We start from the raw sequence: 13,672 nt of genomic DNA, 5'->3' as shown, positions 1-13,672 counted from the left end.
GACTGGAAACAGCCTGTTTAAGTTGAGTGTTTCCATCTGTGTTCATCCTGCATGTGTGTAAATAAATGCAAATAGTGGTAAAGCAATGGTTCGGAGATCATTTGCATTCCGAATTGGCCTCGTAGCTAGCTTGACCTTTTAGAAACTACACAGTAAATTCTTGTAAATTATTATTCATCTATTGCATTAATATCTTGCCTTTCTTCCATGATGAAACTGAAGGTGCTATACATTACAATAGCATTTTCTTGTCCAGGCACTTACCAGACCCAGGGCTGCAAGTTCCTGTATTACAGAGATAAAGAGTGTGTTGCTCCAAATGCTATTGCACTCCAACTCTCACAATCCCTGACCACTGGACATGCCAGCTGGGGCTGATGGAAATTATGGTCCATCACACTGAGGCCACCAGGTTCCCCATCTGTTTTAGATTATACACAACATGGAAGCAAAAGAGTCTCTTTCTATCTCCTTATTCTTCCAAATAGTCTTCAGAAGAACAACTCTTCTCATGCACCAGCAGAGGTTTGCTTCCACATTTTCATGTCTAAAGATTGCAATGTAGTGTCTATGTCCACTCAATAAGTGGACATAGCTCTTCCCATGATCCAACAGATCCAGAGATAATCACATACCCTTGGTCCTCTTCATCTCCCAGTGTGCCACAACTTTTGCTTCTCCATTTGTTGGGTGGATAATGATGCTTGGGAGCTATGGAGCAATGCTCTAGCATCCCCCCCCCCCCCGACCTTTTGCTCCTCTTGGAGAAGGAATGGGGCTTTGTTCATCTGATTTCAGTGGATCTTGCTCCCAAGAAAGTGCAAGGATTGCAGCATTTGTTATATATTTTGTGGCTTATTTTGCACCAGTGAACAAGTGCATTAGTCATTGCACCTTGACCCATAGCTGTCAAGTTCTCCCCTTTTTAAAGGGAAATTCCCTTATGCTGAATAGGCTTCCTCGCGAGAAAAGGTTTCCTGTAACCTCACTTCTCACAGTGAAGGAACCACCAGAAGGCCCTCGGCGCTGGACCTCAGTGTCCGGGCTGAATGATGATGGTTCAGCTTGACGGGTTCCAAGTCACACACAGGCATTCAAAATGGAGGGGATGATCCCTCAAACACATCCTCAGAGTCACTGCAGTCATTTGAGCTTTGATTAGGTCATCCTTCCCTAGCCTGATGCCCTCAAGATGTTTTGGCCATTGGCTGTGCGAGCTGGGACTGATGAGAATTGTAATTGAAAATATCTGAAGGGGACTGAGCTGGAGAAAGCAGCCATATTTTGCCTCAGCTGCTGTTTCTGAGGCTGTGATCCCAAAAACTTCCCTACAAGACAGAAAGTCCTATGGAATTTAGTGGGACCTATTTAGGGGGTTCCATCCTCGTCAAAAGTTTTGGGACGCAGGTGGCGCTGTGGGTTAAACCACAGAGCCTTGGGCTTGCTGATCAGAAGGTCGGCGGTTCGAATCCCTGCGACGGGGTGAGCTCCCGGTGCTCGGTCCCAGCTCCTGCCAACCTAGCAGTTCGAAAGCACATCAAAGTGTAAGTAGATAAATAGGTGCCGCTACAGCAGGAAGGTAAACGGCGTTTCCATGTGCTGCTCTGGTTCTCCAGAAGCGGTTTTGTCATGCTGGCCACATGACCTGGAAGCTGTACGCCGGCTCCCTCGGCCAATAACACGAGATGAGTGCCACAACTCCAGAGTCAGTCACGACTGGACCTAATGGTCAGGGGTCCCTTTACCTTTACCTATTTAGTGGGCTTGCCGATCAGAAGGTCGGCGGTTCAAATCCCCGTGACAGGGTGAGCTCCATTGCTTGGTCCCTGCTCCTGCCAACCTAGCAGTTCGAAAGCACGCCAAAAAGTGCAGGTAGATAAATAGGTACCACTCCGGCAGGAAGGTAAACAGCATTCCCGTCCGCTGCTCTGGTTTTGACAGAAGCAGCTTAGTCATACTGGCCACATGACGCAGAAAAACTGTCTGCTGACAAACGCCGGCTCCCTCGGCCAGTAAAACGAGATGAGCGCCGCAACCCCAGAGTCGTCTGTGACTGGACTTAACTGTCAGGGGTCCTTTACCTTTACCTTTTTACTCCTCCCGAGTCAACATGCTTTGGATTGAACTATGAGCCACCATGATGGGCAGCCTAACTTTCTTCCACTCAACAAAATTTTATTATTTAGTCAGTTCATTTATGCACTTTTCATCTGAGGAGTGAATATGGTTCTCCCTCTCTTCATTTTTTCTTCACAGCAACCCTGTGAGGTAGGTTAGGCTGAGAGGCAGCGACTGGCCCTAGGCCACCCAGTGAGCTTCATGGTCGAGTGAGGATTTGAACCCTGTTCTCTCACTTCCTAGTCTGACACACTAACCACTTACACCATGCTGGTGTATGCCAAGTATTTTGCAGCTTTCCCTTACATTGAAAGTTTTTTTTTTAATATGGATGGAGCATGAAAAGTTTGAGCAAGTCCACTCCAGCCACTGAAATGTAAGAAAAACCTACACACACCAACAATGGATAGCAACATTTTCTAAATTGCTTGGAAATATTCCAGCAGCAGTCAGGGGCCTGCCTCTCACTTGCCTCTCATTAGCTCCTTTCTAAGGTATCAAGGTTAAATGTCAAATACTAAAATGCAACCTGGATTCCTAACAAAGAAACTAATGAGAGGCAAGCGGGAAGCAGATCCTTGCCTGGTGCAGAAACTGTGCATAAAAACCTTTTTGAAGGAGATTGGTTTTGAAATGTATTTTGAAAACAGAAACCAAATAAGAATGTGTACCTACGGAAAACGTTTGATTAGGTCAGAAATCAGAGCACCCGGCTGGACAGGAACATGCTCTGCTGGAGCCAGCCTGGATAGCATCAGAAGCATGGAAAGGCGTTAGAAAGAGAATAGCAGTCTCTCTCCACTGTGCTCTGCTGCTGATTTGATAAAAGGAAATATATTGTCACATCCTAAGGATGAGCTCCCAGAAACAGAGGGAATATTAATAAAATATATTGGTGAAGAGGAAATGATGACTATTTTAAACATCTGAAAACAAGGTGGGTAGAAATCATGATTCACAGAAAGATCCTAGCAAATAAAAGACTGTCTGCACAGACAACAAGAAGAAAGGGGGGGGGACCATCCTGATTATATTTTACTTCCCAATGCTTGGAAAGTTGGGGTTGCAATGGCCACCTCTACTTGTTCTCTGCTTCAAAAAAAGAAAATGGGGGAATCATCCTTGTTCATCTAGATCAGGGGTCACCAAACTTTTTCAGCAGGGGGCCGGTCCACTATCCCTCAGACCTTGTGGGGGGCCGGACTATATTTTTTTTGGGGGGGGAGATGAACAAATTCCTATGCCCCACAAATAACCCAGAGATGCATTTTAAATAAAAGGACACATTCTACTCATGTAAAGACATGCTGATTCCCAGACCGTCCGCAGGCCGCATTGAGAAGGCGATTGGACCACATCCGGGCCCCGGGCCTTAGTTTGGGGACCCCTGATCTAGATCAGTTAAACTTTGACCTTATAGATGTGCAAAGATATTGCTTTTTTCTGGATTAAACTTGGAGGCACACCTCACTTTTCTTCTCAAAAGATACATATGCATTTTCTTAATCTGCTCCCAGGACTGCAGACGGACAGCTGCCAGATTGCTAGGGTGGGACCAGCGGGTTTTTAAGTTAGTACTGTGGGTGTGCTATCATCTGCCTGATTAAAATGCCTAGGGAGATATTGAGATGAAGGATGAAATGAAGGAAGCATTCAAAAGAGGAAATGTTGCAGTTACGGGTGACTTCAGCTATCCTCACAAAGATTGGCTCCTTATGTGCTCCAGTAACAACAAAGAGATAAAATCTCTAGCTACCCAACTGACTGTGCCTTAGAAGTTTCCTGATTAAGCTCAGCAGTCATGGAATAAGAGGAGGAGTACTCTCGTGGATCAGGCATTGGTTAAACAGCAAGAAGCAGAAATTAAGAATAAACAGCAAATGCATTTCAATGTAAGAAAGTGTAAAGTGATGCCTGCCTGACCAAAAAAGAACTAATTTCACATATACACTCATTGGGACTGTTAACTGGTGGTAACAGACCAGGAAAGAGACCTTGGGGTCATAGCGGATAGCTCGATAAAGACATCAACCCAATTTGCAGCAGCTGTGAAAAAGGCAAAGGACATGCTAGGGATCATTAGGGAAGGCACTGAAAATAAAACTGCCAGTATCATAATACTGTTATACGAATCTATGATATGACTGCATTTGGAATACTGTGCACACTTCTGGTCACTTCACCTGAAAAGGGATATTGTAGAGTAGGAAAAAGTTCAGAAAACAGCAACTCAAATGGTTAAGGGAATGTATGAATGGATTTCCTCTATGAAGAACGGTCGCAGCATCTGGGACTTTTGGAAAAGTGAATAAGAGGCAGAATTATAAAAGGTTATAAAACTATGCATGGCATGGAGAAAGTGGGTTTAGAAAAGGTTTTCTCCTTCTCTCGTAACACTGGAGCTCATGGGCATCCTGGGAAGCTGAACGTTGGAAGATTCAGCAGAGACAAAAGAAAGTGCTTCTTCATGCAGAACATAATGAAACTATGGAACTCACTCCCACAAGAAGCAGTTATGCCCACCAAACTGGATAGCATTAAAAAGAGGAAAAGAGGCATCATCCTTAGAGTGTTTGATTCAAATCCCCATGTAGCCAAGAAACTTATGGGGTGGTTTTTGGGAGCAGACTCTCTCTCTTGCCTAACCTACCTCAGAAGGTTTAACCCGATGATTGCCATTAATTTGATTCTGAACTGATTCTAGAATGTATTTTAATTAATTGACTGTGAGATTTTATGTACACTGCTATTTTTACCTATTGTTAGCCGCTCTGAGCCCAGCTTTGGCCGGGGAGGGTGGGATACAAATAAATTATGATTATGGTTATGGTTATTAGGACAAAGTATGTCTGGGATGGAGGAGACATCTATGCCTGCTTGAGCTCCTCAGAGGAGGAGTAGGGTATAAACGCCATAATGATAGAGATCTTTATTGCTTCACTTGGAATAATGTTTACATTTCAGGTTGCCACATCTCAGAAAGGATATTGCAGAGTTGGAGAAAGCAGAAAAATAAAGGCAATAACAAGGATCAAAGGATCTGAAGCAGTGGTGTTTTTCTAGAAAAAGAGGTACCAGAACTCACCATGAACTTCTCCCTTGTTCTCTTAAAATGGCAATGGCACCCACCTGAGAGGTGCTAGAGCTGAACTCCGGTGAGCTCCAGCTGGGGGGGGGGGGGGAAGCCCTGATATGAAGTAACACTTAGAGTGGCTACATACAAAAGAGGCAGAGCTCATGGACTATATGGAAAAAAACTGTAGAAGTTTAAAGACACTTGCAGGATTGAAATAAATCCTACGAAATGACTTGAAATAAGTAATAAGGAACTGCGAGATAAGAGTTGGAAAGAAAACCAAATGAGGGGAGGGAGGGAAGTCAAAGCTCGGCAGAGCATTGGGAATTAGAGATATGGGAATAATTGGTAAATAGAAAAAATTGTGTGTGTTGTATATGTTTTTGAATGTTTTGTTTTGTTTAATGTGTTTAATGTGTTTATCTGGAAAATTTAATAAATTGCTTTCAAAAGAGGCAGAGCTCCTGTGCTTTTAATACTTGTGCAGAAAGCAGAATTTTGGTAGATGCTGCTTGAATAATGAGTAATGGGAGGACATTATAGAGGTGTCTAGGACGTATGGTCAACCAATGAAGCTGAATGAAAGACAAGCCAGAAGAGTTTCCATTTCACTGTATCTGAAGAAGTGTGCATGCACACGAAAGCTCATACCAAAACAAAAACTTAGTTGGTCATTAAGGTGCTACTGAAGGAATTTTTTTTATTTAAGCCAGAAGAGATATTTCTTCATACAGTGTGTGTAGTTAAATTATGGAATTTGCTCCCCCAGCTAAAATGGCTTCAAATGATGTTTCAACAAATTCATGGAGAATAAAGCTATCAGTGGGTGGTATGGTATTACGTCCAGGATCAGAAATGAGGCAGCATATATCTAAATTCTAGTTGCTGGGAACAATAGCGGGACAGGCTGTTGCCCTCATCTCCTGCTTGCTTGCAAGTTTCTGCTGGGTTACTGTGGGAAACAGGATGCTGGACTAGATAGAAGCTGAGGTCTGATCCATCGGGGCTCTTACACTTTTCACTGAAATCCAGCCAGAATGTATTGTTGATAGGCACAACTGAGACATAGCGCACAAAGCCACACTTAAAGGAGAACAACAGCAAAACCTTCAGGGCCACCAGCTGAGCACCAGACCCTTCACTTGCAAATGAAGCGTAATACATCTGAAATACAGGCAAGAAGGAGAGGTTGTCAAAAGCTTTCTCAATGATACCTGGGGAAAGTTTGAAATTTCTGGGCCAAGCAGTTTCTCTGTGAAAACATGACATATGCAAAGGAGAAGGAGCCTCAGATGTCTTTTCAAAGTGTACATTTAGTGTTGTTGTTTCATAACAACCCTCACTCAGGAGCAACTTGTCAGATTACAGAAATCTCTATATGGGTTAGCCCAACAATATTTGATGTCGACCGATATCCTGTCTCTGACAGTGGCTTTGCACTTGATGCTGAAGCACAAACTGTATGTGTGAGAGAAAGAGTGCAACGTGGCTTTTAAGAGAGAGCAATAAACTAAAGAACACCAGTTCAAAACCCATCTCTTGTCCTGAACATACTGGCTAGTTTCATGAAAGCCATTTTCTCCCTGTCTCAACCACTACTCTCCACTATAGGGATAATAATACGGAGCTGTCTTGTAAGGCTGTTGTAAGGATGTCTGAGAAGTATGTGGGTGATAAACTTTGTGCACTCTGTACAGAGCAATATAAATGTGACTATTAGCAGGTTTTTTTTATTTTCGTATTGGAGCTGGTCGGAAGCATCAAGTGATTCACCAGTAGCCTTCATGCTGGAAGTTGTGGGTATCAATTATGATGCGGAACAAATGGAGCTGAATTTTTGCATTGAGTTTTAGACAAAAAATGAAGACAAGGAGATCGGTAGCATGACAAAATAGCAAACCACAGAAGGGTGGGTAAAAACAAATATGGCAAAAGCACAAACCAAAAAACTACATTGCTCTTAAACACTTAACAGGGGACCCAAACTGAAGTTACTAAGGCTGCAATCCTACACCAAAATACATAACCATACAGTGGCACCTTGTGTTAGGTACTTAATCCGTTCCAGAGGTCTGTTCATAACTGGAAACCGCTCATAACATGAGGCGCGCTTTCGCTAATGCACCTGCTGCTGCGCCGCTGGAGCGGACTTCTGCTCGCATCCTGGGGCAAAGTTCGCAACAAGGGGCATCTACTTCTGAGTTAGTGGAGCGCGTAACCCGCAGCATTCGTAAGGGGGATGATACATAACACGAGGTACCACTATATTTGCATCCTTCAGCTCTTTAGACTTATACTCAAGCCCCCAAATGCTAAACTTTGCTACAATATAACTGAGATTCTATGCAATTCTATGCATGTTTACTCAGAAGCAAGTTAATAGGGACTTACTCCTATGTAAGTGTGCATAGGACTGCAGCCTCACTGTCCTATTCATAATCATTTTACCCAGCTAAATAGCAATTAACTTCCTGAAAATGAATATAGAAAACTTCACACTGTAGCAGACCATCAGAGAGTCATGCTGTCATTCCCCACCTACCATAATAATCTAAAGCCCCCTTTATCCTATACTCGCCATACTATTGCTAATCACAAATCCCAGCACTCCCTTACTGAAACAGAAGCACAGCTGCAGACTTGTCAATGCAGGAATACAGCTCCATTACCTTTTTTAACTGGTTCTTTGTAGTCCCAGCTATTCAACCTAGTCCTGCTTTCACAGTTCCAAAAACTTTCATTGCTTTATAGGTAGATAGATAATAGCTAGATAGCTAGGTATAGTAGCTAGATGATAGCAGATAGAGAGAGAGAGAGAGAGAGAGAGAGAGAGAGAGAGAGAGAGAGAGAGAGAGAGAGAGAGAGAGAGAGATGATAGATAGATAGATAGATGATAGAGAGAGAGAGAGAGAGAGAGAGAGAGAGAGAGAGAGAGAGAGAGAGAGAGAGAGAGAGAGAGAGAGAGAGAGAGAGAGAAACATAGCTGCCAAGTTTTCCCTTTTCTCGCGAGGAAGCCTATTCAGCATAATGGAAAATCCCTTTAAAAAAGGGATAACTTGGCAGCTATGGAGAGAAATGATTAGATAGATAGATAGATAGATAGATAGATAGATAGATAGATAGATAGATGATAGGCGATCCTTGTTATTTGCTCCCAGCATATAATACTTTTGACTATGTTATTTACACTCCATAATCACCTTTGCGTCCTTTGCATGTTTAAAGCATTCTTCCCCATCCTGGTGCCTTCCCGAAGTTTTGGACTGCAACTCCCATCATTCCAGGCCATTGAGTATGCTGGCTGGGACTGGTGGAAGTTGTAGTCCAAAACATCTGAAGGGTATCAGGTTGGGGTCTATATGACTTCTGGTACTTCTATGCACCTGTGCGCTCTCTCTCTCTCTCTCTCTCTCTCTCACACACACGTGTCACCTCTCATCCAAATAATGCACTTAACTTGTAAATAAAGGGAATGTGGTGTCCCTCAACTATGTTCCTTCAAACTCTGAGTCCTCCACACTTACAGAACTTCATCCCCTCCAACCAGCACCAGCAGTACCACAACCCCTTTACAAACTCTGGCCTTTATGATCTAGTTTGTTGTTAGTACCTCTAAGAGCCTGTAAGGCAGCACCCAGAGACCTAAGCTGCTCTGAACCTCCTTCTGAGATAACGCAAGACTTTCTAAAGAAAATGCACACCGAGTTAGCAACAATAGATGGGATCTGCTCAGTAGGCAGGCCCCTGACTGGGTCCAAGCCACAGAGAAGAAGTGAAGGAAGCATGCTCCTAGACAGGTGCAGGACAACAAAGCGGTACTTACCAAACAAGGTGTTGGCAAAGCCATACCACACGCAGCCGGCTGGCCCTATGAGCCATCTTCCCTGAGTGCTGGCCGCAAAGCTGAAAGGGGTGCCCACAATGCACACCATCAGGTCACTCACTGAAATGTTCATCAGCAGCAAGTTAATCGGAGACCGCAGCACTTTGTTTCGGCAGAAAAGTACCAGGACCAGGAGGTTATTGAGGAAACCCAGAATCCCAATGATGCCAAGGCAGATGGCTGTGACTAGGTGGCCAGTGGGACTCAGATGATGCTCTTGGCCATATCTGTGGTTGCTGCTGCTGCTGCCGCCGCCACCGTTACTGCTGCACCAGACACTGTTAACACCACTGCAAGTGGAGCTGATGCTCGGCACAGTCATCTCAGTAAGGCTCCTTCCAGATCTCCTTCAGTTGCCTGGCTAAGCATTGCAGGATCAGCAGAGGAAAATTCTCTTAAGCAGACACACACACACACACACACACACACACACACACACACACACACACACAAGACCCTTAAAAGAAGATAGAGAAGCCTTCACTGTGTTACATCTTTTTCTTTCTTTCTTTTCTTTTCTTTTCCTTCTGTCTCGTAATGTTTTCAAATTCGGTGAACGGTAACATCAATGAGTTAAAATGTACCGGGATTTCTTTCAGCGAAGCTCCACCATGTGGCCAAGCGGAGACCGCTGTTTCTGCTTGCTTCACTCATTGTCTGTGGCACCGTACCGAATCCCCAACGTTAACCATTACAACCTGAAAAATAAAAGGTAGGTCAGGGAAACATACATACAAGGGACTGGTTCTAATATCGGGGGAAGAGCAATATATAATGGCAAGGTGAAAGAACGGAGGAGGGGTCTATTTTAACCCCTCCAGTGATCAGTGACATGTGTCTGATTGGAAGGCTGCCTCCTTTTCCCTTTCAGCACTTCTCAGGTTGTGACAGCTCCTCAGATCGCTGAGGTTTCAAGCAAGGCTACCGAATTCTGTAAATGGTTCCATTTGGGGATGAGAAAAGTCCGGGTGCTTTAAGATATATGTGTCAAATGAAATCTATAGGTCTCCCCGCCCCCTCATAATTCTATAATGACAAAAAAAAGGACAGGTAACTTGTGTTCTTACACTTTTGTTTTTAACTTTGGGAAATAGTTTACAATCCTGGACAGTTGATGCATTTCTAAATCAAATTATGCTCCCTGGTAGAAGCAGATAAATACAATGTCTCCAAACACACACACACACACACACACACACACACACACACACACACACACAAGCTTTTCTTGTTGGTACACTTTTAAATGAACCTCGGACACAATTCTGCTAGAATTAAACATTTCTATTACCTATACCTTGATTTTATTTGGGACATAGCAGTGCTTTCTGTGCCAAAATTGCACAAATTGCAGCTGCAAGTGTTGGCATTCTGCGGGGTTGCAAAAATAAGAAAAGATCATCCCTTCTCTTCTGACTATTTCTTGTTCTTTTCATCCCTCATTCTTCCACTCTGTTGGTTTTGTATTCCACTTGTAAACACAACCAGGATGGTGCTGGGATCCACATCCAAATGTGTGCTCCATTGATATCAATGCAGTACAGAGGGCTGACATCCACATTCAGCCGTGTATCCAAATGCAGGTTTCTCTCCTCCACACTTTCCCTGGGATGCACAATGGGATATTTGTCTTTGCAACAAGGACGGATTCCCACCCTGCAAAACAATTGAAATACCTGTCCCTTTGCAAATTACTTTGTACCTAAGTTTTAAAATTAGTGAAATTTATTTTTTAATGAAATATATTATGATGGAATCAGTTAACTGCTTTTGAGTTGGACAGCTTTTGAGTATGTTCCCAGCACTTTACCTGTATTCTTTTGAAGTTAATAACAGATCTACAAGGTGGACTGGTGTTTTATAACCCACCACATTCTAGATGGGAATGGAGCATTTGACACCCAAATCCATCCAGTGAATTTGCAGAGGCAAGATTTAAATTGGAGGCTTCCTAATCCTGACAAAGAAGGTATAAACATGGTTAACATGTTTGGAATTGGGTTGAGGAGACATAGGTTCACATCCCCGGTCAGCAGTGACTGCAATCCAGTGCATATTTTCCGTGGAGTAAACTCCACTTAGTTCAGTGGTGCAATTCCACCATCTGCACAACTTTTAAGAGGTGAAGGAGTCCTGTCCTCTTTTTCACCTACCCACTCTCACACTTTTGCCATTCCATTCCCACTCTTATGAGAGGCAGAAGGGAGCAGCCTCCACTTACTCACCCAGGCTATTTTAGCTGATGGGAACACGCAGAACTGTGTGTTTCTAGTTACATAAGCCGATGGTCACTTGTCAATTCTGTGCACTAGCACAAGCCTGGGGTCTTGATCAACTGAGCAATAATTTTTTTTAAAAAAAAAAACACCCATAGTTTGCCAAGCCCAGGTCTGAATCAAATGAACATAAATCCCACCTTTTGCCTCTCTGGGGCCAAGCATCTTACACCACATAAATAGATCCACAACAGCCAACGCAGCAACCAATAAACCAGAGCAAAAATCCCATGAAAGCCAGAAGACAACAGACGATTAATCAGCGGAATAGTCTCAGCTTTTATGTAGCAAGTCAGCAAGAGCAGAGCAAGACAAGCTGTGGATCATCATTTCCAGTTAAGGAGGGGTTGCTAAGCACTCTTCTGTCTCCCAAAAAGTCCCCCTTGCAGCCAGCTATCCCTTTCCCCTTCTCAAGGAAAAGGGTTAAAGGGGGGGGAGGGAAATCGGAAAAGGGGTGGTGAAATCTGCAGCGAAGTAGGGAAACTCTGTTTGGTATTCTCCACCCTCAAGCTTTCCAAAAAATTGAGAAAGGACCCAAAGGTGTTTCCCACACACACACAGCATTTCCCTGAAAGCTTAGTGGGTGGTGAGTGGAATGAATGAATATCAAGTCAAGATTCAGCCCCCATGACTAGAGAAGGCAGATCAGACAGAAAGAAGCTTAAGGAATTTAGTTACCCCCAAAACCTGATTTTTCAGTGTGTTCGGGTGTCACCAAAAGCTATTCTGAAAAATAAACATGCTGGATTACTCAGTGGGGTACCTCTTCATTCTGGATTTAATAACATTCAGTGTGGTTCCTTATCTCCTTTAGATAACACATCATAGGGTAGACTTTTGAAAAACAACACTACCGTATAAAAACCAAGCCATGGGATGCTCATTTCTATCTTGCTCATTTCCATATAGTTTGATCACTGTTGTTTAAAAAAGATTAATCCAGACTACCAGCCCTGGAGGGACCCAGGTGGCGCTGTGGTTTAACCACTGAGCCTAAGGCTTGCTGATCAGAAGGTCGGCGGTTCGAATCCCTGTGACGGGGTGAGCTCCCGTTACTTGGTCCCAGCTCCTGCCAACCTAGCAGTTCGAAAGCACGTCAAAAATGCAAGTAGATAAATAGGAACCACTACAGCGGGAAGGTAAACGGCATTTCCATGTGCTGCTCTGGTTTGCCAGAAGCAGCTTTGTCATGCTGGCCACATGACCTGGAAGCTATACGCCGGCTCCCTCGGCCAATAATGCGAGATGAGCGCGCAACCCCAGAGTCGGTCACGACTGGACCTAATGGTCAGGGGTCCCTTTACCTTTACCTTACCAGCCCTGGAAAACTCAGCCAATATGGAATGGGAGCAGTCTAAATAAATGCATACATTTCTCAGTGTAGCACTTTTCCCTGTGCAAAGAATACATGTGATAGCAGAGAAACAAAAAGGCAAGGGGGGCGAAAAGGAAATGAACTATCAAGGCTACTAGCCATGATGGCTGTGCTCTGCAATGCTTGTGAATACAAGTTCCAGAAAACCACAAGGGGGAGTGCTCTTGTGCTCAGGTCCCTCTTGTGAGTTTCCTACAGGCATCTGGCTGGTCACTGTAAGAAAAGGATGCTGAACTAGATGGGCCATTGGTCTGATCCAGCAGGCTCTTCTGCTGTTCTTAAAACAGAAGGGGAGTCAGTATGGATTTGGCCGCATGGGTGGAGTCAAGACCATATACTAGACCTGATAAAAAAAATTAGACTTGGTTTGCTACAACCTTTTCTTTCACACATCAAAAAGCAATTTGCCTAAGCCTAGCCTTGGAATGGTTAGGGTAGATTTATTATCCATGTGATTATGGCAATTATCACACGATAGCCTCATTTATTGAAGTGCTTGTCATATTTTTGTTCCTTCCATTTCACTGTACACTAGCAGCATGGTAGACATCGTATAAAGCATGGGGTTGCTTAATTAATGCTAAAGTGATCCTAGCAACATACCAGCCATCCAATAATGTTTTTGTCCCATGATTAGCAATTTTCCATGCCATGAAAATAGCTTCAGAATTTGCTGTCACAATGCTAATTTAATAATACTTAAGTGGTGCATTGACTTCCTTACGTTTCTGGGGGGAAACCAAAGTTAGACCATATCAAAATGGCAAGAATGTATAGCTGACAAACAAGGTCAAGGAGGTCCTGATAGCATCATGTGGAACTTCAATAGCTACCAGAGTAGATTTGGAAATAGCAGCAGTGTCAAAATTGCTCTGTACCTCCACTTGAGCCATATTAGAGTTTGATTATATGCTGCCTTCATTTGCAGTTTCTATCAAACACAT

The 13,672-nt window shown here is 43.6% G+C and overlaps 1 protein-coding gene across 1 annotated transcript in view; it reads right to left on the bottom strand.

The window, feature by feature from the left end:
- The window catches only part of LOC118093904 (vertebrate ancient opsin-like), an 89,309-nt gene extending 79,910 nt beyond the window's left edge, over nt 1-9,399 (bottom strand). The window contains exon 1 of the mRNA XM_035133750.1: nt 9,018-9,399. Coding sequence (XP_034989641.1) covers nt 9,018-9,399 — 382 coding nt within the window. The remainder of the gene's footprint in view (nt 1-9,017) is intronic.
- Between the last annotated feature and the right edge of the window lie 4,273 nt (nt 9,400-13,672).

Source organism: Zootoca vivipara, chromosome 5 (genome assembly GCF_963506605.1).
Source record: "Zootoca vivipara chromosome 5, rZooViv1.1, whole genome shotgun sequence".
NCBI lineage: Eukaryota > Metazoa > Chordata > Lepidosauria > Squamata > Lacertidae > Zootoca > Zootoca vivipara.
Note: the sequence above shows the minus strand (reverse complement) of the source record. Positions and strands in the feature narration are given on the sequence as shown.